The sequence below is a fragment of the Rhizopus microsporus genome (genome assembly GCF_002708625.1).
Source record: "Rhizopus microsporus ATCC 52813 unplaced genomic scaffold scaffold_4, whole genome shotgun sequence".
Classification (NCBI taxonomy): Eukaryota; Fungi; Mucoromycota; class Mucoromycetes; order Mucorales; family Rhizopodaceae; genus Rhizopus; species Rhizopus microsporus.
The window spans coordinates 583,969-608,991 of record NW_019671919.1 but is presented as its reverse complement, the minus strand read 5'-3'; the positions used below and the strand labels follow the sequence as shown (position 1 = coordinate 608,991).

General features: G+C 38.3%; 8 protein-coding genes across 8 annotated transcripts; 4 read left to right on the top strand and 4 right to left on the bottom strand.

Moving 5' to 3' along the window:
• Positions 1 to 1,956: 1,956 nt before the first annotated feature.
• Positions 1,957 to 2,748, bottom strand: RHIMIDRAFT_199764 (uncharacterized protein; the record flags this gene model as incomplete). The annotated part of the gene is made up of 1 exon (XM_023606406.1): positions 1,957 to 2,748. A coding segment is annotated over one exon (792 nt), but the record flags the coding sequence as incomplete, so codon positions are not given.
• Positions 2,749 to 2,751: 3 nt separating this feature from the next.
• Positions 2,752 to 6,008, bottom strand: RHIMIDRAFT_199992 (beta and beta-prime subunits of DNA dependent RNA-polymerase; the record flags this gene model as incomplete). Its single annotated transcript, XM_023606427.1, has 5 exons — positions 2,752 to 5,037; positions 5,092 to 5,478; positions 5,531 to 5,776; positions 5,823 to 5,893; positions 5,948 to 6,008. Coding segments are annotated over 5 exons (3,051 nt in total), but the record flags the coding sequence as incomplete, so codon positions are not given.
• A 1,181-nt stretch (positions 6,009 to 7,189) lies between these two features.
• RHIMIDRAFT_224406 (IkappaB kinase complex, IKAP component) lies at positions 7,190 to 11,572 on the top strand. The gene is made up of 5 exons (XM_023607504.1): positions 7,190 to 7,642; positions 7,712 to 7,793; positions 7,858 to 11,091; positions 11,154 to 11,302; positions 11,364 to 11,572. The coding sequence occupies exons 1-5, from the start codon at positions 7,325 to 7,327 to the stop codon at positions 11,463 to 11,465; spliced, it is 3,885 nt and encodes a 1,294-aa protein (XP_023468375.1). The 5' UTR covers positions 7,190 to 7,324; the 3' UTR covers positions 11,466 to 11,572.
• A 15-nt stretch (positions 11,573 to 11,587) lies between these two features.
• RHIMIDRAFT_275840 (MFS general substrate transporter) lies at positions 11,588 to 13,967 on the top strand. The gene is made up of 9 exons (XM_023612576.1): positions 11,588 to 11,825; positions 11,896 to 11,909; positions 11,972 to 11,992; positions 12,049 to 12,123; positions 12,173 to 12,345; positions 12,404 to 12,470; positions 12,520 to 12,634; positions 12,685 to 12,831; positions 12,882 to 13,967. The coding sequence occupies exons 1-9, from the start codon at positions 11,653 to 11,655 to the stop codon at positions 13,894 to 13,896; spliced, it is 1,800 nt and encodes a 599-aa protein (XP_023468374.1). The 5' UTR covers positions 11,588 to 11,652; the 3' UTR covers positions 13,897 to 13,967.
• Positions 13,968 to 15,088: 1,121 nt separating this feature from the next.
• RHIMIDRAFT_275837 (uncharacterized protein) lies at positions 15,089 to 15,756 on the bottom strand. The gene has a single exon (XM_023612575.1). The coding sequence runs from the start codon at positions 15,399 to 15,401 to the stop codon at positions 15,111 to 15,113; it is 291 nt and encodes a 96-aa protein (XP_023468373.1). The 5' UTR covers positions 15,402 to 15,756; the 3' UTR covers positions 15,089 to 15,110.
• Positions 15,757 to 17,181: 1,425 nt separating this feature from the next.
• Positions 17,182 to 18,293, top strand: RHIMIDRAFT_304121 (uncharacterized protein; the record flags this gene model as incomplete). Its single annotated transcript, XM_023614441.1, has 2 exons — positions 17,182 to 17,310; positions 17,502 to 18,293. 2 exons carry the CDS (start codon positions 17,182 to 17,184, stop codon positions 18,291 to 18,293), a joined length of 921 nt encoding a protein of 306 aa, XP_023468372.1.
• Positions 18,294 to 18,648: 355 nt separating this feature from the next.
• On the top strand, positions 18,649 to 19,308 carry RHIMIDRAFT_235427 (uncharacterized protein; the record flags this gene model as incomplete). Its single annotated transcript, XM_023608351.1, has 1 exon — positions 18,649 to 19,308. The coding sequence occupies one exon, from the start codon at positions 18,649 to 18,651 to the stop codon at positions 19,306 to 19,308; it is 660 nt and encodes a 219-aa protein (XP_023468371.1).
• A 505-nt stretch (positions 19,309 to 19,813) lies between these two features.
• On the bottom strand, positions 19,814 to 23,690 carry RHIMIDRAFT_275813 (ARM repeat-containing protein). Its single transcript, XM_023612574.1, has 10 exons — positions 23,634 to 23,690; positions 23,478 to 23,549; positions 23,210 to 23,421; positions 22,884 to 23,153; positions 22,774 to 22,825; positions 22,609 to 22,725; positions 22,420 to 22,547; positions 22,257 to 22,368; positions 20,200 to 22,206; positions 19,814 to 20,137 (listed from the first exon to the last, which is right to left on the bottom strand). The coding sequence occupies exons 1-10, from the start codon at positions 23,637 to 23,639 to the stop codon at positions 19,970 to 19,972; spliced, it is 3,144 nt and encodes a 1,047-aa protein (XP_023468370.1). The 5' UTR covers positions 23,640 to 23,690; the 3' UTR covers positions 19,814 to 19,969.
• Positions 23,691 to 25,023: the final 1,333 nt, after the last annotated feature.

Below are 25,023 nucleotides of genomic sequence, written 5' to 3'. Positions count from 1 at the left end.
AAAAAAAAAAAAAAAAAAAAAAAAAAAAAAAAAAAAAAAAAAAAAAAAAAAAAACTTATTAGCTGCTTTAGTCTTCGTCCCCACTTATGACTTTAGGTTAATCAAACATGGACGTTATGGCGCAAGAGACTGTGAATATGGGCAATTTTATGTAGGTCGTCCGCGGGATAGTTCACAGTTTCTTGGAAGCACACACAGACGAATGGCTTGACAATAATCCTGTGTAAAAATAGTGATATAATTTTATGGATGAGGTAAAACAAGCATTAGATGCAGATATAAGATATATTTCCTTTATCCTATAAGCTTCAGAGTGTCGAGCTTTGACAGTTTATAATAGTGGTTCCCCCCTCCTTTTTTAATTCTGTTGGACTAATTAATTATTCATTATTAGGAAAAGCCTATTTTGATAAAAATCATCTTAGAAAGGGAGGATAACAACAGAAAATAAGCTCCATATTTTGCTTTTAGAGAAATTCGTCTTAACGAAAACGTAATGCGTTATTTTAATTAAAAGTGGAATTTATACTATAGATAAATAACACACACTTGTTTCAAAATAATAAAAGTCAAAGTTATTTGGCCCACTGTACAAAATATACTTATGCTCTACTTTTTATTACTGCTTTTTTTTTTGGTTATTTTCACTGAAAAAAAAAAAGAGGGAGGAACACACAATTGTTTTAATTACATTTCAGGCCAGCGCTTTTTTCTATTGTTTGCGTTTTGACTATAGCTTGGGCTTGTTGGACTATAGCTTGGACTGGTAGGGCTATAGCTAGGTGAAGTAGGGCTGTAGCTAGGACTTGTTGGTGAATAACTTGGGCTAGTTGGACTGTAACTAGGTGAAGTAGGGCTATAGCTAGGGCTCGTAGGACTGTAACTAGGTGATGTAGGAGAATAGCTAGGACTTGTTGGGCTATAGCTTGGAGATGTAGGGGAGTAGCTAGGACTAGTTGGGCTATAGCTTGGAGACGTAGGGGAGTAGCTAGGGCTAGTAGGACTGTAACTAGGGCTTGTGGGTGAGTAGCTTGGGGATGTAGGGCTATAGCTAGGGCTAGTGGGACTGTAACTGGGACTAGTTGGGCTATAGCTGGGGCTTGTAGGACTATAGCTTGGACTAGTAGGTGAATAGCTTGGGCTTGTAGGAGAGTAGCTGGGACTAGTTGGGCTATAGCTTGGAGATGTAGGGCTATAGCTTGGACTAGTAGGACTGTAGCTAGGCGATGTTGGGCTGTAGCTAGGACTGGTAGGAGAGTATGAGGGACTTGTAGGTGAGTAACTTGGTGAGGCGGGTGAATAGCCAGGTGAGGCAGCATAGGATGGACTGGATGGTGAGTATCCCGGAGATGTGGGAGAGTATCCAGGACTTTGTGCATAAGGGCTAAGATCACCGCGCCATGGACTAGCAATGCCAGCAGCTCCTGTATTACCCATTGGTGAGAACATAGGTTCTGAAGGAGAAGATGGTTGGGAGAAATCAACCCAATCAGGGGAGCGAGTGTCATAAGGAGTAGCAACACCAGGTGTCATATAACCAGGACCAGGAGTAGCAAATCCAGCGACATCACCAGTAATACCCATCTGCAAGTTTTGTCTGTGATCTTGAGGAACTGTTTGTAGTAGCTCTTCGTCCAAGACAATATCAAATTCACCAGTACCCAAGGGTGCCATTTGACCTAACATGATGTTCTCAGCAACACCCTTACAATCATCAAGTTCACCAACAGCTGCAGCTTCCATCAGAATTTCTACAGTTTCTTCAAAAGAACATCTCATCAAAGCGCCGGTTTCAGCTCTGTTAATACCATGACGAGTAATGGCCATCAAATGACCACGATTAGTCATAACATCACAAAGAAGTGCCAAGTGACGGTAATTGACGTATGAACCATCAAATTCAATAACGTTACGCAATTCTTTAAGAAGGGCTTTACGAGTAGCTTCAATACCAAGTACTTCCATAATTTCGACTGTATTATTTGAGTAAGTTCGAGTTTCATCAACACCTTCTTGACACATGACTTCTTGTAAGTTGGTACCATCCGTATCAAGACCCCATTCTGTAGTAGTTTCAAAGCTTCCTTTATCATTAAGAACCGTGTTCTTTCGTTCAACGATGTATACTTTCTTAATACCAGGAATACCACAGAGATTGATGGAACTTAACATGCTTGATTCTAATTTACGAAGGAAAGTGTCTTCTTCTGGCTTATTCTCATCATCTATTTCAGCGTTCTTTTCATTTTCGTCAAGCATAACTCTACAACGAATAACTTGCTTTTCTGAGTTATCATCACTACCCATCACATGGAGATCGTGTCTAAACTCTTCAGAAATCTTTTGCACAATATCAGTAACATAGATACCCTTATCGACCATCATGGCACGATTCAATTCGAGACGTAATAACCAAGGTGAGACACGAGTGACAAATGGTGAATTGTCATCTTCAAGTGAGTAGTATGTTTCAACAAAGTCAACATCTTCTGCAATCACAGTTTGACGTGGATCAGGATCATAATAAATTTCAGCAACAGAAGTCAGCTTTTGAAGAGTAGTATGCTCAAGCTTCACTTGTACTTCTTTAGCCAATTCAATGTTACGTGATCTTTCAGCGTCAAGCCACACTTCAAGTCGAGGTGTCTTGATATTCTTGGCTACGTTGATAATTTCCTTCAAACGAGGTACACCAAGTGTTACGTTTTTACTTGATACACCAGCATAGTGGAAAGTATTCAGTGTCATCTGAGTGGCTGGTTCACCAATAGATTGAGCGGCAATAGTACCAACCATTTCACCAGGAGCGACAACCGATTGTAAGAAACGTGCCTCAATTTCACCAAGAATCCAGTCGAAGGCCTGTGATGTCAAATGGTATTCTTCAACAACTCGTTTAACTGCAAGCGTTGAGCGAAGTAAGATGCCAAATAGCAGAGTAGCATTCTTTTGAGTTTCAGCCGATATCTTATCTTTGCCACGAACGACATGTAAACGATCCACGATGCTCGAAACGCCATCGATAACCTGGAAAGGATTGATATCGGATGGTGTACGAGGATCGATATGGAAAATTTGTTGAGCATTGACAATCAAACGAGAGAGATTGACGGGCAATGGCCATTTATCTTCACCATTCTTAAAGATGGTCGTCTGTAACTTGTGACGATCCTCTTGTAGTTGGGCAAATTCTTGTTCTAGGATTGCCTGAGCGTCTTCATTACCTTCAATCTTTTGACGAATATTATAGCTGAGGGTACCCTTCTTAAATCCATCCTTCATAACATCAACTCTAAAACGCTTTTCAAAGTCTTCATTGCTGCATCTCAAAGATGCAAATTTCTGTGATTCTACGGTTGCAGCATCCATACCATCTTCACCGTAGCAGAATTCGATGATATCACCAAGGGAATTACGGACAGTACCGTCATACTTGACCATGACATCTTCTAAAGCTTTCACCAAACGACGCTGAATATAACCTGTTTCTGCAGTTTTGACAGCTGTATCAATAAGACCTTCACGACCACCCATAGCATGGAAGAAGAACTCGGTAGGAGTCAAACCTCTAAGATAAGAGTTTTCGACGAAACCACGACTTTCGGGACTGTGATCATCCTTGGAGAAGTGAGGAAGAGTACGGAACTTGAAGCCATAAGGAATACGCTTGCCTTCAACGTTTTGTTGACCGACACAAGCAGACATTTGGGAAATGTTAATGAAGGAACCCTTAGAACCAGCAATTACCATTTGCTTCACGTTGTTGTCTTCTTTCAAACTGTTTTGAGCCATCTTACCAGCATCATCACGAGCTTTGTTCAACGTTTGGTTGACCTTGGCTTCAAAAGATTCACGAAGGGTCATACCAGGTTGAACTTCAAGCTTGTCTTGTTGTGCAGTAATAATGACTTCTTGTACACGCTGCTTAGCTTGAGAAATGATGTTGGTGATGGTAGCCATAGAGACTTGATCAGCAATTGTATCACCAATACCGATGCTGAAACCATTTTGTAGTAACCAGTAGTTAACAACCAACTGTGTACCACTGAGGAAGTCTTTGGCTGCTTCTGGGCCAAGTTCATTCATGATTGTATGCACAAGGCCACCGTTTGATGTACCAACTGTCTTTTTACAAACAATACCACATATCAGCTCACCATTTTCGATAATGACACGAGTATCTCCAGGAGATATTAGTGTGGTCTCTCCATCTGGATGAGTGGAGTGGAAGGTTTGACAGTTGATGCCTTTAGGAATGACCATCGAAAGAATTTGTTTACCAGTCCATAGGGGTCTTGGCTTAAGAATGGCAGGTGGAGGTATATAGCCATCCCAAGAGGGCACCCACATAACGATGTTCATTACCAAGTCTTTGGCCAAAAAGCAGTCTCTTAAAGTAAACTTACGAATACCACAAAGAGTATCTTGCACAATACCCATGACCGGTCTGTTTGACTGTGGGGAAACGATTTGCTTTGGAACCATACAGATTTCGGTAATTTCAGCTCTTGTTTCTAGAGACTGAGGAACATGAAGATTCATTTCATCACCATCGAAATCAGCATTGTAAGGAGAGGTGACTGATAGATTCAAACGGAAAGTAGAGTATGGCATCACCTTGACTCTGTGACCCATCATGGACATTTTGTGAAGTGAGGGCTGTCGGTTAAAGATGACGACATCATCATCATTAATATGTCTTTCAACTCTGTATCCATATTGTAATGGTATTTCACCAGCTCTCTTACGATAACGAAGATCAATACGTTCTCCATTATCACGAATGACATACTTGGCGCCAGGATGCTCAAGAGGACCATTACGGACCAGCTGTTGCAGCTTGTCAATGTTGTAAGGTGTGACAATTTCAGGATATGTAAGGTTACGAGCAATACTACGAGGTACACCCACTTGGTCAAGAGCAAGGTTTGGATCACCTGTAATGACAGTACGTGCAGAAAAGTCTACACGCTTACCCATCAAGTTACCACGAAGACGACCTTCTTTACCCTTAAGACGAGCACGAATGGATTTAAGCTATAATAAAGTAAGTAAAAACAGAAGAATATGGACAATAGTTCGCTCACTTACTGGTCTTCCTGATTTCTGTAAAGCTTGTGGCTGACCAGCAATATCATTATCCATATAAGTTGCAACATGGAATTGTAATAGCTGTTCGAACTCATTTACAACATGGACTGGTGCACCTTCAGACTCACAGCGCTTGACGTTCGCATTTGCCTTTAAAATATCGGAAAGCTTGTGTGTCAAGTCATCTTCACCTCTACTGGTACCGTCCATTTGAATAGAAGGACGAACTTGTGGAGGCGGAACAGGCAAGACAGTGATAATCATCCATTCAGGTCTAGCGAACTCTTCAGACAAGCCCATGTCTTTTATATCTTGATCAGGAATATTTTTTAAGATTTGTAAAACCTTTGCAGGTGTCAACAACTGTTTGCCTTCACTCCCAGCATCCTATAGATGATAGCGATCAGCATAACGATCAATAAAAGCAAATCTAACATACATCTCCGGGGCTTGCGCGGAATTGTGCATAAAGCTTTAAACCATCTTTACGGATAAGAGGCTGTTTGTAACCACAACCTCCATGATTACTCTTACGCTTGCCACTATTGAATTCTTCTTTTTCTTCCAGACCATCTTCTTCATCACCACCTTCACAGGTCATTTTGGTTTTAGCAATATCCCAAACTGCGCGAAGTCTCACTTTTCTATCATTAATTCGTCGAGCTCTTTCAAATCTAGGATTTGACTAATGACAATTTAGAATCCAATATATTATTACAATAATTGCTTACTTGATCAATTTTAAGTTTAGAACAGTGAAAACAGACACATTCCAGGATTTTCTTTACTTTGGCCAAGAATCCTAATTATACATGAATAAGAGAATTCAAAAAAATTTTGTAAGCAGAATGTTTACCGATATGAAATACAGGTTTAGCCAAATCAATATGACCGAAATGTCCTGGGCATTCGGCCATTCCTTCACCACAGGTTTGACATTTATAGTTACGATCAATGGTGCCCATTCGAGGATCTAATAAGCCACCATTTCTAGGCTTTTGAGTACCTTCTTCGTATAGTTCTGGAAACTCAACCTTGGCGACTGACATTGCTTTCTGTTGAAAACAAAAGTGTTAGGAATCTAATTTATACATGTATGCACGCAAACACTTTACAATCTCCTCTGGAGAAAGAATGCCAAATTGTACAGCATCAACACGTCGAAGTGGTGCAGATGAATAAGCAAAAGGATGTCCGTTCATTTCTGAATGATTTTTGCTGAAGTTTTTTTGTAAAAGTGTCTTTGTGTGTGTTTTATAAAGAAAGGATTAATGAAATGATTCGACAATGATTTCTTTTTTTGCTGGTTTTTTTAGTTTTCTTCTTTTTAGTGAACTAAGATAAATGAACTTGAATTAAGAGATCGTAAGAGCAGAAACAGGCAAACAAGGTCGAAGGAAAAGATGATGAAGACTGTTTATAATTAAAGGTTGATTGTGTTGTGTGGAGATTCTTGTTGTCCGATTCAATCAAAAAAAATGTATTCGAACAAAAGGCTACGTCGCAGCAACTCAAAACAGACGAAAATAAAAAAAGAGATTGGGATTTATTTTGCCCGCAATCAAATCGCAGTGACGTTTGCATTTTTCGTCGGAAAATAAATTTATAAAGTGGCGCTGCATTGTGAACAGGATGCACCACTAAAAGAGGTTTAGTCACTGTCAGTAACAGAAATTGAATCCTTTGAAAAATGAGATAGTGTCTTTCTGTTTTTCTACTTATATCGATGAATCACAACAAAGCTCAAGTCTTTTCCATAATAATCATTTATTAATAAAGGACATGATAACATTTATAGGTAACGAGCACACAGGCTAGAAAGACTAAACACCAAGAGCAGAAAAGTCGTCTCAGTTGCTTTTTATATTTCTTGCTTAAACTAAAAGGCGTTGTGAGTTTATAAAAGAAAGGATCTCGTTAGTTGCTCACACATTAAAGTATTGAGCCTCAGTTACTTGCTTCCATTTATCAGTGCATCTTTTAAGTTCCTTTGACTGCAGAGTCAACGTCTAGTTCATCTATCGTCTATGAACATCAATGAGAATATATTTAATACCAGGAGAACTCTGTTCTATTATTCTTTGATTATTAAGGATACAACCCTTGGTCATTTCCACACCTTTTTATTGTTCAATTCATGCCGCCCATTTGTCCAAAGAGGAAAAGTGACTGCTTCAAGCGTTTGATAAGTTTGAGGAAAAAAAAAATTTGAAGTTGACTTGGAATCACAACAATGCGTAGCTTGGAACTACTGGGACACAGGTTATTCAAGGTAGCAAATCAAGAGATAAAGGAACGCTCTTTTCTCGCGATAGATCCGGAATCAAATACAGTTTATATTGCACATGTCGACAACAATTCACATGTTATAGTGTCAGCCAACAATTCCGTTCCCGGTGACCCGAATACGTTTGTTCAAATTGGAAGCTGTCTAACGCAAGGAATTGTCAACTTTACCTACCTGACGGATCTTCAAGCTGCTTGTCTCAGTACTTATGATGGTGATATCATACTCTTTAACAAAGAACGCTTCGAAAAAGGAGAGGAAGCTGTATGTAATAGAAGGATATACATGTATAACGAATGTCTGGTATTAATATCTTTTGTGTGGCATACATAGATGGAAGTAGTCGGGTCTGTAGATTCTGGTATTCATGCATTATGCTGGAGTCCCGATCAAGACTTGGTTGTACTTGTTACAGGTAAAACAATATAAATCGAACGTTTTTTTTGCGTTGAAATGAATCGAGCATTGTTATTATATAGGGGAGAAAAATGTACTTGAAATGACTCAAGACTTTGATACCATCACAGAATTTCAGCTACATGTGGAGGAACAAGGAGAAGGAGTACACCACAGTGTTGGATGGGGCAAAAAGGAAACACAGTTTCATGGATCTGCTGGAAAAGCTGCTGCTCAACAAAAGGTAGATACAAGCAAATTCACTATATCTGAAGATGATGATATGAAGCCACGAGTAGCTTGGAGAGGAGATGGAAGCTTTTTCACCATTTCTGATGTGGATCCAAACAAGAATGCCCGTGTGATTCGTGTGTATAATCGTGAAGGCGTCTTACAAAACACAAGTGAGCCAGTCGATAAGTTGGAGCAGGCATTAGATTGGAGACCTTCAGGAAACTTGATTGTATCTACTCAACAATTACCACATAGACATGACGTTGTATTCTTTGAGCGAAACGGCTTGAGACATGGTGAGTTTACATTAAGAGAGACCGAGCAAAATAAACAAAGGGTCTTGGAAACCTTGTGGAATGCAGACTCTACTATTTTGGCTATTTGGATTGAAACAAAGATTGCAGGAAAATTACAGAAAACAGTTCAGCTGTGGACAACCAAAAATTATTATTGGTATATGAAACAGCATATTGTACTTTCCGAAGGCAGAGATGTTGTTGGATTTGCTTGGGATGTAGAAAATGCCATGATTGCTCATTTGTTTAGCAGCGCAGGAGAATATCATCGTCTCAACTATACGTTAGAAGTATTTACCAGCACGTCAATTGATCACGTCAACTCTGGATATGTTGCTGTCATCGATGGCTCCAACCTATTAGTAACACCCTTTGTCTATCAGAACGTCCCACCACCCATGTCTTCTCTTACATTCACTGCCAAAAGTGATATTCAACAAGTTACATTTGGCTATGATGACGCAGGATTAAAGGTCGCTGTTGTCACCAATGATAGCATCCAACTAGTTGAACTTCCAGCAAAGGGTCTTGGTGATGTAACCATTTTGAGTGAATATGACTTACCTGCAATCACTGAATCAAATAGAAGTTATGGTCGCAATATCATTCATCAATTGCGTTGGATCAATGAAAATCAGCTTGTCTATTGTCAATATGACGATGAATTGGAAACGGATATGTTGTGTGTAATGACATTTAAAACTAATGAACATGATATTCCTACTGTTAAGGCTATCCCGATGACGTCTCAAATTGAGCGTATCTACTTTAATGCTACCTACAAGGACCTGCTATTAGAAGATGTCGAAGGCTCTGTTTACGAAGCTTCTGAACTCAACCAAGAGACACCAACTGTTACCAAGATCCACAGCTTCCCTGACTTTTGCTCATGGATTGCATCTAGTAGAGCTAGTTTGACAAACGAGCAAGACAAGCGTGTCATTATCGGCTTGACCGATCGCAGCAAGCTATATGTTGAAAACAACCTTGTATCTTCTGAAGCAACTTCGCTCTTTGTACGCGGCAACTGGGTAGTGTTCTCAACAACAAGCAACAAAGCCAGATTCCTCTCTTTTGAAAATGTAAATATTGAAGATCTGAAACTTCACGATTCTACTGCTGATCCGTATGACGAAACCTCACGAAGACTTGAGCGTGGATCTAAGATTGTGCTTGCTACTCAGCAAAAGCCTAATCTCGTTCTTCAGATGCCTCGTGGTAATCTCGAAACAATTAGCCCTAGAGCGTTTGTGCTTGCTGCCATTCGTGAAGATTTAAAGGCACTTGATTATCGTTCTGCATTTATTGCTTGTAGAAGAAACAGAATTGACCTGAACATCTTGTACGATGACAACCCAGAGCGCTTCATGGAAAATATTGGCACCTTTGTTCAACAAGTAGCTGATGTTGATTACCTTAACCTATTCTTGTCTAACCTTAGAAACGAAGATACTTCCGTGACCATGTATCGACGTGGTGGCAAATCTGCTGAAGATCTGACGGCTGCTAAAGGCGTAGAAAACAAGGTCAATACGATCTGTGAAGCTATACGTAATGTTCTTGTTCAACTTGGACGTGAGCACTATATTCAATCCATCATTTCAACCTATGTAAGAAGCTCACCTCCAGATATCGAATCTGCCTTGTCCTTACTGTCCGAACTCCGTGAATCTGATCTATCTGCAGCTGAAGAGGCATTAAAGTACACTATCTTTTTGTGTAAGGCCGAGCATTTATACAAGGTTGCTTTGGGAATGTACAACTTTCCTCTTGTTCTCATGGTTGCACAGCAAGCTCAAATGGATCCAAAGGAATATCTTCCTTTCTTACAAGAGCTCAAGAGCCTTGAAAAATATTATCAAAGATACAGGATTGATGACCATTTGAAGCGTTATGAGAAGGCTATTCGAAACTTGAGCCAAGCTGGTGACGAACACTTTGAAGAACTCATGAACTACATGAAGAAGCATGACCTGTATTTGATAGCAATTGAAGAATATGCTAATAGACTATCTCAGAAGACAGCTATTCTTAATGCCTATGGTGACCATTTATCGTTCAAGACCAACTATGAAGAAGCGGGCATTGTATATATGATGGCTGACAATAAGACAAAGGCAATGGAATCCTATCGTATGGCAGGTTGCTGGAGAGAGGCATTCTCTATTGCTAAACAATTGAAATACACAAATGAAGAGATCCATGCACTAGCTTATGACATGATTGAGTATCTCAAAGAGAAACGTCGATACCAAGAAGCTGCCGCTGTTGCCAAAGATTATGCTATGGATATTGAAGAAGCAGTTGATTGTTTCTTGAAGGGCGGTTTCTGGAAGGAAGCTGAACGAGTGTCTTATACCTTTAACAGATCTGATTTGATTGAAACACATGTCAAATCTGGATTGGTCGAAGGCCTTACGCAAACTGAGGAAGACATTGATGAAATGCTGGCTCAATTCCACAAGCAAACGACTCGTTTAACTGAACTTCGTACCAAGAAAATCGAGCAGAAGATAGAAAATCCTATGGCCAACGATGAATCACTAGATAACATTGATATGTTCTCCGATACCACATCGATGTACAGTCAATTTACAAGATATACAAATGCTTCATCCAGAGTTTCGTCTGTTACTTCTCAAGGTTCAGGACGTAGTAGAAAGACGTCTAAGCTTAGAAGAAAGGAAGAAAGAAAGAGAGCACGTGGTAAGAAGGGAACAGTATTTGAAGAAGAATATCTTGTTGGCTCCTTGAAGAAGCTATATGAAAAAGCAAGCAACATGCAGAGTAAATAATAGGATTCGTGTGTGTATATGCGTACATAATGAGCTAACACAACTTTAATATAGATGACATTGGTAATTTATTACGTGCACTTGTACCATTTGGATATGTTGATGAAGCAAGGTCTATTCAAGAAAAGTTTGAAAAGTTCTTAAATGAACTCAAAGGCTCTATGGAAACCATTTTTGTTCCACTTCAGCTTGCTGTCAGTTTGGTAAGTTTAGGTATATGGTATGATGATGATCTTTATATTCACTGTTTCTTTTTTGTTGTAGTACGCCTCACCTGAAGAATATGAAGAAGCCAGAAAAGAACCATTGAAGCCTGTTGAAAAGCCAGTGATGGCCAAAGTAGAATGGGAGCTTCAAATATTGTAAAGATTAATTTATCGTAATAATAATAACTGTATTGTTTTATAAAGTAAATAAATAAACAAGTGGATAGAGTTTGTTATAAAAGCACTGAAGGTGATACACCGTACGTCATGTTTATAAGCGTACACACATATATATCAAGATCCGCTTTTTCTTTTTTTATTTTAATATACCTGATTTATTTATTGAAATGGTTCTGCAAGAACACAATTCTGCAGAAAGTATACACGAAGAACGTCGTTCATATGATCACCTAGAAGAAGAAGCACCTATGCTAATGAATATTATACCAAGAGAAAGTACATTTATTCGTGGTGCAAACGTTACTTGTCAAATTATATTTCTAACACTATGCTTGGCGGGGTGAGCATAAATATAATATATCTCTACTCTTATAACCGAGACTGACTATCTTCCCTCTTCCTTTTTAAAGACTTCAATTTACATGTAAGCTCAAATTCACAAGACGTTGACATTGAAAATATTTACTTTATTTCACATTCTTGTAGGGACAGTTGAAATGGCCTATGGTAATTGTGTTCATTAAGACATGTTAATCTATTCTTTGATTCACAGTTATGTATAGGTACGCCATACTTGTTATCATTAGGTTTATCAAAGACATATATGTCACTAGTTTGGATTGCAGGACCATTATCAGGTAAGTTAATATATGCATCGAGATCACTGTTCTTATATACCAAATCAAGGTTTGGTTATGCAGCCGATCGTAGGAGTTATTTCTGACAGCTGTACATCAAAATGGGGAAAACGACGTCCATTTTTATTGGGAGGAAGCATCATGGTCGTATTGAGTCTGTTATTTATTGGATGGACAAGAGAGATTACAGCATTACTCGTACAGTCACAAGAAGGCGATACAGTAAGTTTCTCTTTTCCCATTTGATATACTTTTAAGATAACTGAATTTACTTTAACAGTTTAAAACGGTGTCGATCATTATTGCTATTGGCTCGATATATCTTTTGGATTTTAGTATTAACTGTGGTAAGCTTAAGTATAAAGGGTCAATGCTTTATATTAAATATAGATCAAGTACAAGCTTCATGTCGAGCCTTAATCGTTGATTCACTTCCTTCAGCTCAACAAGAGAATGCGACAGCTTGGGCAGGCAGGATGGTAGGTTTGGGGAATGTAGCTGGTTATTTCATGTAAGTTATACTGTAAAACAATGTAATAAAACTAAACGTATTTTATTCAGGGGATATATTGATTTGGTAAAGTATTTCCCATTTTTTGGAAATACACAGCTTAAGGTTCTATGTATCTTGGCCATTATTATCCTTTTACTATGCGATTTTGTTACATGTTACACTGTAAGAGAAAAGGCACTTGATAAAAGCACAAGGTACATGCAGAAATAAATAAGAAAAGAGAGTCTTACTAATAATAAAATAGTTTACCAAAGAGAAGATCACCGTTCAAGCTATTTTCAGACATCTTTAGAAACATTTGGCACTTGCCTAAACCAATTCAACGTATCTGTAATGTGCAGTTCTTTTCCTGGATTGGCTGGTTTCCATTCTTATTTTATTCTACAACGTGGGTTGCTGAGATCTACAGTGATTCGCAACTAGAGGGATCAAATCCTGAAGAAGATAAAGTAGGACAGGCCACTCGAGCAGGATCATTTGCATTCCTTGTCTATTCTCTCATTTCGTTATCCTCATCGTTTCTAATACCACTACTTGTATCATCCTCTGATAGGAATGCTAACAAGAACGAGTATACCATTCATCTATACAACAACACACAACTCAAGCTCGACTTTTTAAAATATGTAAAGATACCATTCTTGACGCTACCTCGGTCGTGGACAATCAGCCATTTTATCTTTTGTATATGTATGCTATCCACCTTCTTTGTAGGAGATGTTACTGCCGCCGCAGTTGTCATTGGCTTATGTGGCATCAGTTGGGCAATCACAATGTGGGCACCTTTTTCCTTGTTGGGCGAATATATCTCAGAGCAGGAAGCTGAAAAAGACCCAGAAAACGTTGTCTTTGGCAATTCTCAAATGATGGCATCACGGGTTAGTCTTAATATTGCCCGAAGCAATGTGGTGGGGCCTGAGCCAGGCATGTACCAACCGATCATGACAACCGATGATGAAGACGAAGAGGATATTGAAATGACTGGTATCAAAGAGTCTCATCGAACGGGTGAATCAAGCGGAGAAGCTGCAGATCAAAAGAAGTCCTCAACATCAGCAGGTGTATTGCTTGGTATTCATAATATGTATATAGTCTTGCCTCAGTTTCTTGTTACCTTCTTTAGTAGTCTTGTATTTCGATTACTGGAGAATGGTAAAGAAGGACAAGCATCTACGGATACAATTGGTGTGATTTTAAGAATAGGAGGCATAATGGCTGGTGTTGCTGGCTTTTTAAGCTTAAAGATAGGCAAGCCGTGATATCTGTAAATATTTTGTATAATATTAAGACATAGCCTGAAATATATTTTGCTATTGTTTAAAGATACAATAGAATAATAATAATAAAAAAAAAGAAGAGCCCATCTTTTGGTAGTGAAGATACAAAAGGATGCCTTTTTTTTGTATTCCCAGTAGATTGTCAACATATTTAGGTAAAGATCTATTATATAAGAAATACGTTCCGTCAATGAAAAGAATTCGGTGACATAATGCTCAAAGACGATACATGGATGTGAATCTGAGCCTAGAAGAACGCTTGTAAGCATGTAAAGCATAGCAATTTTCTATCAAAAGCATACCACTATGATATCTTTTATATTACAAAGGATTTGAATCAATTCTTTAATTAAAATGTAATAATGACTCATATGGATTTTCTTCGAAACAAATATCGATGTCTTTAAAGTTTTATCTACGTTAGATTTTGTACATTTGAGGCAAAAGAAAAATAAATAGTGTCTGTGAAAAGAATAATTCCCTTCTTAAAAAAATACTACGAATACAATAAAGTAGCTGTTTTAACCACATATGTTTAATCGAGGAAGAAAGTAATTTCATTCGGTTTCATCTATTTTATTTTTGGAAATGGACATAGAGATGGGCATAGAGATGGGCCCGTCTCTATGCTCGTCTCTATACCCATCTCTGTGTTCAGTATAAATGTTGTATGCCCATCTTTATGCATAGAGATAGGCATCATGTTAGAGGGAATATAAAGACTATATGCACCAGGGTAACGAAAAGAAGAGTGAAATGGGTGTTTTCAGTATCAATAGGATGAAGTTGTGTACCTTCATCCTGTTCAATTTCTTCCATGGGAGGTGATTGACTCTTTGGAAAGGTGAATTCAAGGATCTATTGATGTTGATCTTTGGTGATGAATTCTTGTATCTGGAAACTTTTTAGCAATAGTTAACGTAATGTTGACAGAATCCATGCTTTGAAGCATTTTGACAAGTCGGTTTTGAATTAGCTATACTTTATATCAGCGCATATAATAGAATCTGTTTTAGGTACACATTTTTCGTGCTGTAACCTATAAATGCATACAAAATACCTTTTTTTGACTATTCCCGCGAAAGTACATATGAAATATTTTGGTTATGCGATACGTCGTTTAATTCCTGTATTTGGAATGAATTAAACACAATACCAAAGAATTCATTCATATGTTAATATTATGATTTTATTGATTAGAACAGTAACATAAAATGTTTACTAACAAAAGAATATACAGTAAACTTTATCCAGTCAAGATCGTGAAATTCTTCAATACTGTAGTTCTTCTCCCATTCTTCTATTACTAAAAGTTGCTTTCGAACCTCAGGTATTGTATCACAATTGAATTTGTTTATAAAATCTGCTAGCTCTTTAGGCAATGGTACTTCAAATTCCATTACACTTTTCAAATACATCTCGTTTAATTCATTCGCTGTAAACATTTCTTTGCCCACATACGTATTATCATCAAGATTGATGATCATTGATGAAGAGGGATGATCAACCAAACAGAGTTTGCCAGATTCATGAAGGGTATTATCAACCACCTTTCCAGTGAATAGCACCCATTTTTCACTATCCAATAAATTGCTGAAGTTGGTTTTTAGGTACTTTTTAAAACGTCAAACAAACATCATGTGATAGTAACATATATCATAAGTGCGTACAGCTAACACCTGAGAATCCAGTGGCTGCATCAGGCTACAAATTAAATACTATAAGTTCGAAGAAGGATTGGTTTTAGCTATTATTTACATTTGTTTTGACTTTCGTTTTACTAATGTACTTGATGCTGTCAAGGATTTTAAAAAAAAATGTTGGTAAAAATATATTTAAAAGCAAGAGTCAGAATTAGTTACGTTTTTGTGTTATAAAATCGCGATTTCAATGGAGGAAAACGAAGACCTAAGTCAATAGTATTAAAATTATATAAGTACAAGAACAACATTAGCTACCTTCAGAGTCCTTATAATGTCTTCGTAAATTGTATGTATCCGTAAATTCTTTGTATATATGGCATTTGTATACTAAGTGAACAAATTGTACTGGTGATTGCATTGCCGAAGTTAGAACTTTAGATATGTGATTTGAGTTTTGTTAATTAACATAAAAAAGAAACGCCAAAAGAAATATACTTTTAAGGCATCTCCAGCAGTTCTGGCACTACTGAGTATTCTTTTGGTTGTAAACTCGATTTTCGCGGCAGAATAATTAAGCAATAACTTTCTCTTTTCCTTATTTAAAATAGTCTACTCGTGTTGTTGTGGTTGCTCATATTGTGCAGGTGAAACTCTGGTAATTTGAAAGAAGTTGTAGATGGAGTTCAACTGACACATGGGTAGAAAATGGCAAAGTTAAGAAAAGAGATTCTAGACGTGGCACTTGGGGTGCATTGGGCAAGTCGTGACGGTGAATGAAATAGGAAAGACGAATGTCACGGCGGAGCCAGCGACTAGGATTCCCTATTGTTTATGCTAGCCATTTGAATTTTTGGAAGCTACTACTTTTTATGGTTTAGATTATCTACCCTGATAGAGTTATCAACCAGTGTTACAACCGAAATAAGTTTAAATTAATTAAGATAACTTAGATACACTCAAGTCGATTACGGTCCCTTCCAACAAAAGAAATTGAACTAGTTGGCACAGTAAGATTACCTTGATGGATCAAGATAGAATGTCTTATGCTATTCGCGACTCCTTCTTGTAAAAGCAATTGTGTTAATAATATTTGACTTCTTTTGATAACTTTGATAATCTGTAAATGGTATAAAAGGATTAGAATTTCAATAAAGAGAACAATAGGTTTAAACCAAACGAAAAAGGTTTTAAAAATAAGGAAAACTAAACTTCTATTCGAACAACTTATTGCAATACTTCTTCTGAAGTTAATCGATACTTACACCCGCAAGTTTGAAGTGCTTCATTTAATAAGTACCACCGCACAGTACATCGTCAGTTCCGCTATTTTATAATTCAATCTTCGATTTTCAATTTAGCGAACAACCCACCCAGCAGTTGATGTTAAATAAAAGTTAAAAATACACGTAAAAACGCGCTGAGTTCAATTTCACTACTTTTCACTAATAAAATACAATTACACTTCGAGCTTTGTGATCTTGGTTGTTGTAACCATTCTTTTCTTTATTAGTTCGAATTGTATAACGTAAAATAAAATACAGTAATATAAGAAGCTTTTTTTTTTTTATCCTTTATCTTCTTTTCGTTCGAATTTGTACGCACCTGGACAACCCGCTGTCAAATCATGAATACTGAGAACAATGGCTATGATCAAGCTGAACCTCCTGCATGGGCCATGGAATCCTTTAACCGCCTTTCCTCCCTGGAAGCTAAGTTCGCGTCTTCCCTTTTCTTACAGGAAGCCCCCAACGTGGTCGTTCGGTCTCCCGGAGCTGATTTCACTCCTTCTTCAGCTCTTCTGGAACACTGCCCTTTCATTGAGGAAGATTTCTTTCGTCGTCCTCTTCCAGATACTGAGCGCCGGCGTTTCCTATTTGAATGCTCTTAGAACACCATTCGTTCCTATAGCAATTCAATTCTGGCTATGTCTCCGCCGAGGATTAGCAAGCTATCAAACACTTCGAAACTTATGTGGCCTTCCTTAAAGCACTCAAGGCTAAAACCATCCTGCCTCCTCGATACTGGTCGTACGACGTTGCTCTCGCTATCAGTTACATTATTTCCTTAGGTTCTACCAGTGATCTCTCAGACGATCTCCTCACAGCTAAAACGGCTTGGCTCTTGGCGATAGTTGGATTTTTCCGTCTGTCTGGCTTGGCAAGAGTGGATCTAGACAAATGCTCTATTTCTGAGGACAAGGTTTTACACTTGTGTGTCGTGGCTCCAAAAGAAACACGCCAAGGATCCCGCATTACCAAGACAATCACCATTCACTCGCATCCGGATCTTCTTCTTTGTCCTGTCACAGCCTACTCGGTTTATGTTTCTCGGATTGCCTCGGTGACATACTACATAGCTCATCCAGCCTTCCCTTTAATCAACATACATTGCCTCTTCCGTTCTTTAGCCGACCACTCACAGCCAATCGGGCCCGAACGAATCTCTAAGCACATCCGCCGAATCATGACACAAGTGGGAAAACCAGACGATGCTCCGGTTCCCAAGGCCAGGGCCTTAGGCGCTACACTAGCCGCTCAAGCAGGCATCGCAGTGGATGACATAGTGGTGCACGGTAACTGGTCTTCCAAGGCCATATTTGAACAGTTTTACCGTATCTCTGCAATGACGAACAACAATCTCACGCTAGCTACTCTGGATCAACAACCAAGATCACTTAGCTCTCGTGTAGTTATGATGATGCTTCATAAATTCGTATACTACATCAAAATTTACTGATCATTTCAAAAAAATTAAATGACGTCCAGATATGTTTTTCAGAATTTCCCAACTCAACTGAAAATACTGTGTTTTTCAGTTGTCTATCACAATAAAATGCCCTTTCAAATCATTTTGGTCCATTACGTCCATAATTGATTCCATGAATTTCACAATCTGATACGCAGTTGTACCCTTTTTGAGAGGTTTAGGCTTTTGATTTGATGTGTCTGCTTTCCTCTTCTTTGAATCACACTCATCCAGATGATACTCTTTTTCAAGCTGTGCAGCTTCATGTTTCTTTAAGGGTTCAACTTTGGAAAAACTAAGACTTTAGTTTTTAGAAATTTTCTTTTTTCTTGAAACTTCATACTAAATGGACTACATTAAGTACAACCCAGAAACTGAATCCTTGCTAAGAGCACAATATGAGATGGAAGTTGATAACCATGAGCTTGATTTTGGTACATTGAATAATTTAACTCATTTTGAATCTTTAAATCACCAAGTAATCGAACCTCAGCCAATGGAAGACTTGGTGGAGGAAATTACAGTTGACATGAGTAAAGTCAAGCTCAGTACGAGAAAATATAAAAATTATGGAGCAGACCAGATAGAAAGATCCATCAAAGTACTCCAAGAAGAGGGATTATCTGTCCCTAAAGCGACTGCGGTATACGGCATACCTCGTTCAGGTGCTTATAGGCTTTTGGACGAGTTTAATAGTTGTGACGGGCACGTACTTCCAGGCACAACAGTTAAACCAAAAACTGTCAAACCTAAAAATTTTTTCCAGGGACATACCGAATTCTTGATTGTTCTTTTTAATAAAAATCCATCGATTGTCCTTGAAGAAGCCAGATCGCAGTTATTAAGCAACTTTCCAGAAATAGGTGACATTACTATTTCAAGTCTCTACACTCATATTCGAGAGAAATGTTTTGAGTCTCAAGCAAGCGAGCAAATACACTGCAGAAAGAGATTCACAAAGGTCTTTAAATCTTTGATACCATATGATTACAGTGGAAAGCAGTAGGTGTCGATTTTTTTTGAAAAACTGTGTGTTCGTAGATGAAGCCGATTTTCATTCACAAATGATGAGAAGCAGAGCTTGGTCGAGAGTTGGTGAACCAGCGAAAGTAAAGGTTCATAATCAAAAAGATATGAATATCAGCATCATTGGTTGCATAACTGCAAGAGGGATCCTTAATTTTTAAATGTAATTTATTTTACGTCTCAGCCGAAAATACTGTATTTTAAGAATGCTATTCCTCATTTCCTCATTGGGTGATTTTTCAATAGGCTCAGTAGCAATGCAGTTAAAAATAATAGGTTAATGAATTAACATGGGCGCACGTCATGTAATTGCATTATTACAAAGAAATAACAGAAAGTTACGACTAGTAATACATCATATTCTCTTATAGAAGCAATCTATGGAACTTTATTTGTCTTTTCTTTACTCTCACAGAGCTGTCGATTTCTTTATACACAAAATATTGCCTTTACTGTAAAAATATTCTTTTTATACACCAATGCCTGTTTGTTTATCTACAATGCTTGTATTCTATATTGATGTCTTATTTAGACAAAAGAGGCTGACTGCATTGTTGCTTTTATAGAGCTTTAATAAGTTTTAATTTATTATAAATGTAGAATAAAAAAAAGGTCTAAGGTGTTTACAAGTATTTCTGGCTTTACAAAAAATGGCTCAAGTCGCTTTGAGCAATTCCCAATGCAGGATATTGAGCATTTAAAGCGCGCAATAGCCCAACGAGTTCGTTACGTGTATGATCTGACAGCTGTCCCTCATTTAAAAGTACATGGGCAAAGATAGGAAGGAAGCTGGACACTTGGCTATGAACCTATATTAAATTATGTAAGTTTTCATGGAAAGTATTTGAAGAATATACGGATGCACACTTACAAATGAATTGTTTGCGCGGAAAAGTTGGAATATGCAGCTGAACACTGGCTCATTTTCAGCATAATCAACCTTTAGAGGAAGAACACTTGTAAATACAGGTAAGACTTGGTCAAGAGGCATAGCACCTGGTCGGCTCATAATCAAACGTGCTACTGCACCTGCCGCATTGTCTGTAACATTAGGTACAGGTTGGGCCTGAAATAATGGATGCAGAGCTGTAAGGATGGCAGGGTATTGGGAACTAAGGTCCACTTGTGAATTACTGGCAAGAACACCTAGTGCATATGCACCATTGCTGCGAACTGAGTGATCTTCATCAGAGCATGCCTTGATGAAGAGTTGCAATAAGCGTTCAGTATGTGGTGTCACTGCTGACTTGATACCAGTGACACATTCTCCAAGACAACCAATGGCCATGGTACGTTCAGAAGCTGTCTTTGATTTCTTATAGTATTTTGCAATCAGTGGCATAAACACATCAAAGTAAGAAGAATATCCCTCTCCTACAACTTCACATATAGCAGCCACAAGATCACCAGCAGCACCAATCAAGAGGGATTCAGACTCTGCCTCTTCTTCCTCATCAACAAAGTCATCTTCTTCATAATTTTGCTGACAAAGAGATCTCTTTTCAAAAATATCCAACACATTACGTGAGATTTCTTCAAGGCTTTCAGCAATCACACAAGGGCCCATGAGCTTTAAGGCTTGGAGCAGTTCTGTACAAATCTGAACGACAACCATCTTGTCATCTTCTTCTTTCCAGACAGATAAGATGGTTGGAATGACAACGTTGATCATGTTTTGAACATTTTCTGACACAGGATAGCTTACAGGCAAACCAGCTTTCCATTCCTCTGATCCAGACATAATATAGAACGTCTTCAAAAAACTAAACAAACTACCTACAACAGCCTTACGAACGCCATCAAACAAGTGAGTAGAAAGATCTGTGAGTTCCTGCACAGAAGATTCAACATATGGCAAAAAGTGAACTTGTGTGTTCTCAAAGATTTCTCCAAGTGCATCAGCAGCAAATTCCTTTTCATCAGCAATAGAAGAGCTGAAATTGAATCCATTTTCTTCATCGTCGTCGTCACCATCACCCAACGTTAAATCGATTTCGCTGCCAACGTTGACGCCATCACTTTCTTCCGTCTTGCATGAAGCAATGATGTGGGGCATGATTGTAGGAAGATAGGGTGCAAATTCTTCACCAAACACATTAGCCATAATAGAGAAGAAAGCATATGAGCTCTCTCTTAATCGTGGTGAATCCATATCTAATTGTTCAATTGCAAGAGCCATCAAATCAGGAGCAAAAGGTCTATATTTCTCTGCACCAACTGCTTCAGCGATTGCACCAGCTGAATCTGTTGCTACTCCACGCAACAGAGCATCATCTGAGCTTTCTTTTAAGGTCATCAAATGTCGGATACGTGGCATAACTTGAGCAAAGTAGGGTTCAAAGGATTCACTAGCTGCATGAGCGGCACTGCCAATAGCTCCCATAACGGTTGCCTTGGTTTCAACTTGAGGCGCATGATCCAAAAGAAACAAGAGTTTCTCCATCAACATGGGCAGATACTGAAGCACCTCGTCTCCCAAACTGTCCAGGATAGCATCTAATGCATTACATGCATGACGGGTCACCTCTGGATTTGTATCATTCATCAAATTAAACACCAAGGGAAGTAGGGCTTGATGGCTTTCTGAAATCTCTGCTGGCATCTCTTCAGCAAGACATCCAAGAGCCATACAAGCAGCACGGCGAACAATGATTTCGGGATCTTGCAAGCCGGAACAAACAAGAGGCAACAGATCGTTGAGCTTGGGGCTCATATAATCTGCACAGCCTTCGATGACAACTGCAAATGACATCATGGCAGCCTTACGATAGTTGGCGTCTGGGTTTTGCATGTAGCCAGCAACCATAGGCATGACAACAGGGAATATTTGTTGGGGTGGCATATTTGTTGCAAGTGCGTTCAATACTTTGAAGGCAAGCTATATAAATGTGTAAGCAAACCGACTACGTGATGATATTTGTTACATACACGAGAAGGGGAATCCTCATCAACATCTTCAGGTTCTTCTTCTGTTCCAATAGGCATAAGCCCTTCAATAATGGGAGCAACAAGCTTCAAATTTCTAATCTTGTTTTGCTTACTACACCAAGATGATTAATGTATGCTTTTTCACTTTTTCCATGACACCTACTATACAGCTGCCCACATAAGGAAAGAAAGTGCCATGACACGAAGAGAGTCATCTAAGCCTCGATTTGAGCCAATTGTCAAGAAGAATTGGATTAAATCTGCCAAATGGTTAGATAAAAGAGGTGCATCCTATGATTGAAACACAGTTACTCATAAAGAAGGAGAATATACGTTTCATCTAATTAATTACCAGCATTAACAAAGTATCGAATACTTCAAAGATTTCACTTGCGCTTTCTTCATCACTTTCCTTAAGACACTGCTCTAAGACATTGACCATACCTGGAATCATCTCTTTGAACGCTTTCTAATATCATATGAATATCATTCTTTTTCCACAATCTACACAACTTACAATATTCTCCTTGTCCTCAGATTCAATAAACTCTGCCAACTTTCCCAAAGTTCTAAGAAGCAGCTTGTCATCATTACTGGCTGTGATCAACATGTTTTTGGTTTACTTACAAAACGGTTGTTACTCTAACACGTTTGCTTTCAGGATCTGCAATTGATTTTGAGAATAATGCGTATAAGGGAGCGGTATGGTCCATAAAGAAATCTGCAATCACTTCAAATAGTGTGTACAAGCAGTAAGTACCCACTTCACGATGAATAGTTGTTGCACTGGTGCAGGCTTGATTCAGAAAACCTAGCAACTCTGGCCATTTATTTTCAGGTACATCAATACGAGCAATCGATGAGATGACACGAGCGGTGGAATGACGAACAATTTCACTGTATAAGCAGATTGTAATCAGTTATTAACTTTTTTCTTTTTGTTTAGATCTTACTGTTGCTCGCTTAAAGCAATTTGCAGCAATTGACCACGAATAGCCACTTGCGTAGCCTCAGGAACTTCATGCCAGCGCTTAGAAATACGCTTTCTTAGTTCAACAGCTGCCAACTGGCGAACTTGGTGTAAAGGTGATCGACTGATAATTTCGACAAAGGCTGGAATGCAATCAGCTGAGACATAGAATTGAGTATTTAAGGTAGAGGTGGCCTATTGAAAGAAGGATATGAGCAGTCTACCTATTGTATATTGTTCTTATACTTTACAACTCTAATAGTATCAGAATCCTGGGCTGTGGCTAGCTTTGTTAAAAGTTCTTCTAGTCCTGCTACAAATTGCTGGTTTTTTTGAATATAGGATATATATATATATCGTATTAATATTTTATATTATTATCACATGCGCACAGTCTTTCTCTTTACCTCCATTCTCTTTTATGAAACGGGCAAAGAGACGTTTCGGTTATATGGCAAAGAATGAAAACAAAAAAAAAAAAACTTTTTTTACATGAAAAAGGAAATCAAATTCAATTTCCGCTAGGAGAAATCGGAACTTGCAAACTATTCGTACACTGACAAAAAAATTAACATCTTACCTGAAGTGCATTAAATAGGGCTGGCGATAACCAGCCCGGAGAAAGAAGAGAAAAAGAGAGTGGACGGGACCAAAGTTTGGTAAGAACCAAACTATCCCCAGACAACACCGGGTTGGTTTCGATTGTGATCTATAATACTACATGTCAGTTTCTTACAAGAGTAAAGAATATAACATACCTTAGGGCTATCTGGGGAATAGCTGGTCTTACTTTTTGGTCCAAAGAAGAAAAGAAAAGAAAAAGTCAAAATCAGACCATTTATACAAGGTCTCTAACAACTTTTTCAGTTACGTGTTATTTATGCGTTGGCTACATTTATCTTCTTTCAAAAAGACAAAATTCATTGCCTTTTTAATAATAAAGAAAGGATTGATAATCAACTAAAGTGTAATTGCTATTGATCTTATAATGTGTACGAATAGTTTTTGAAAATGTCGTATTACGAAATCAGGTCCATTGCACATATATAATACTCCTCAATTCTTGTTTTCAAAAAAGATTATCCATGTTTACTATTTAACTTTACTGTCTATTTAGAATTGAAATATAACAAAGTTACCCATAATACTTGATATCAACTAAAGGATGATGTAAAAAAAAAAAAAAAAAAACACGTAGCTAGGACCTTTCAGCACTACTTGCAGATGATATGACTTGAGGAGGTTCAAGTTTGGTGTCTTCGCTGGTTTGTTCTTTTCTGATAACATCCTCTTGCTCGCCCTTGTTTTTATGCCTATGAGAACCGTCTTGACTGAGTTTGTACCAGTCCTGCTGATATACGGCCTTCATCAGTTGCTTCCATTCATGGTTCAACAAGGAGTTGCTTGCATCATCCATTGGTACGATACACACCGGAATAGATGACGTGCCATTCCTGTAAGTTCTTTTCTGGTTAGCGTCTTCATGGTTCGGAAATTTTCCAGTATGGGTAGCCTCATCAGTATGAGTCTGTTTCAGATCAGAGCGTCTAGTGCGAATGTATCTGACCGCAAAGATGGCTGTAGCTATAACAGCAGCACCAATAATACCGCCTAAACTACCGGCGATAATTTTCCATTCGCTTGAATTAGAAAATGATGTCCCCGCGCCATCAGAAGACTTGGCTATAAGAGAAGTGGTATGGACAATGGCGTTATAATCGGTTGAACCGCTTGAAGTTGATGTGGCAACGGCAGAGAAAGAGGTGGGTGTAGGATTAAATGAAAGATCAGGATCAG

What these genes read in the sequence shown, in the direction of transcription:
- RHIMIDRAFT_224406 (XM_023607504.1), top strand. Translation starts at nt 7,325, where the DNA reads ATGCGTAGCTTGGAACTACTGGGACACAGGTTATTCAAGGTAGCAAAT. An exon ending in AAAAGCAAGCAACATGCAGA is followed by an intron (nt 11,092 to 11,153) that starts GTAAATAATAGG and finishes ACTTTAATATAG; the next exon opens with ATGACATTGGTAATTTATTA. An exon ending in TTCAGCTTGCTGTCAGTTTG is followed by an intron (nt 11,303 to 11,363) that starts GTAAGTTTAGGT and finishes TTTTTGTTGTAG; the next exon opens with TACGCCTCACCTGAAGAATA.
- RHIMIDRAFT_275840 (XM_023612576.1), top strand. Translation starts at nt 11,653, where the DNA reads ATGGTTCTGCAAGAACACAATTCTGCAGAAAGTATACACGAAGAACGT. An exon ending in GACAGTTGAAATGGCCTATG is followed by an intron (nt 11,993 to 12,048) that starts GTAATTGTGTTC and finishes AGTTATGTATAG; the next exon opens with GTACGCCATACTTGTTATCA. An exon ending in GCACTTGATAAAAGCACAAG is followed by an intron (nt 12,832 to 12,881) that starts GTACATGCAGAA and finishes ATAATAAAATAG; the next exon opens with TTTACCAAAGAGAAGATCAC.
- RHIMIDRAFT_275837 (XM_023612575.1), bottom strand. Translation starts at nt 15,401, where the DNA reads ATGATCATCAATCTTGATGATAATACGTATGTGGGCAAAGAAATGTTT.
- RHIMIDRAFT_275813 (XM_023612574.1), bottom strand. An exon ending in CTGAGGACAAGGAGAATATT is followed by an intron (nt 22,726 to 22,773) that starts GTAAGTTGTGTA and finishes ATATGATATTAG; the next exon opens with AAAGCGTTCAAAGAGATGAT. An exon ending in TCCGCGCAAACAATTCATTT is followed by an intron (nt 20,138 to 20,199) that starts GTAAGTGTGCAT and finishes AATTTAATATAG; the next exon opens with GTTCATAGCCAAGTGTCCAG.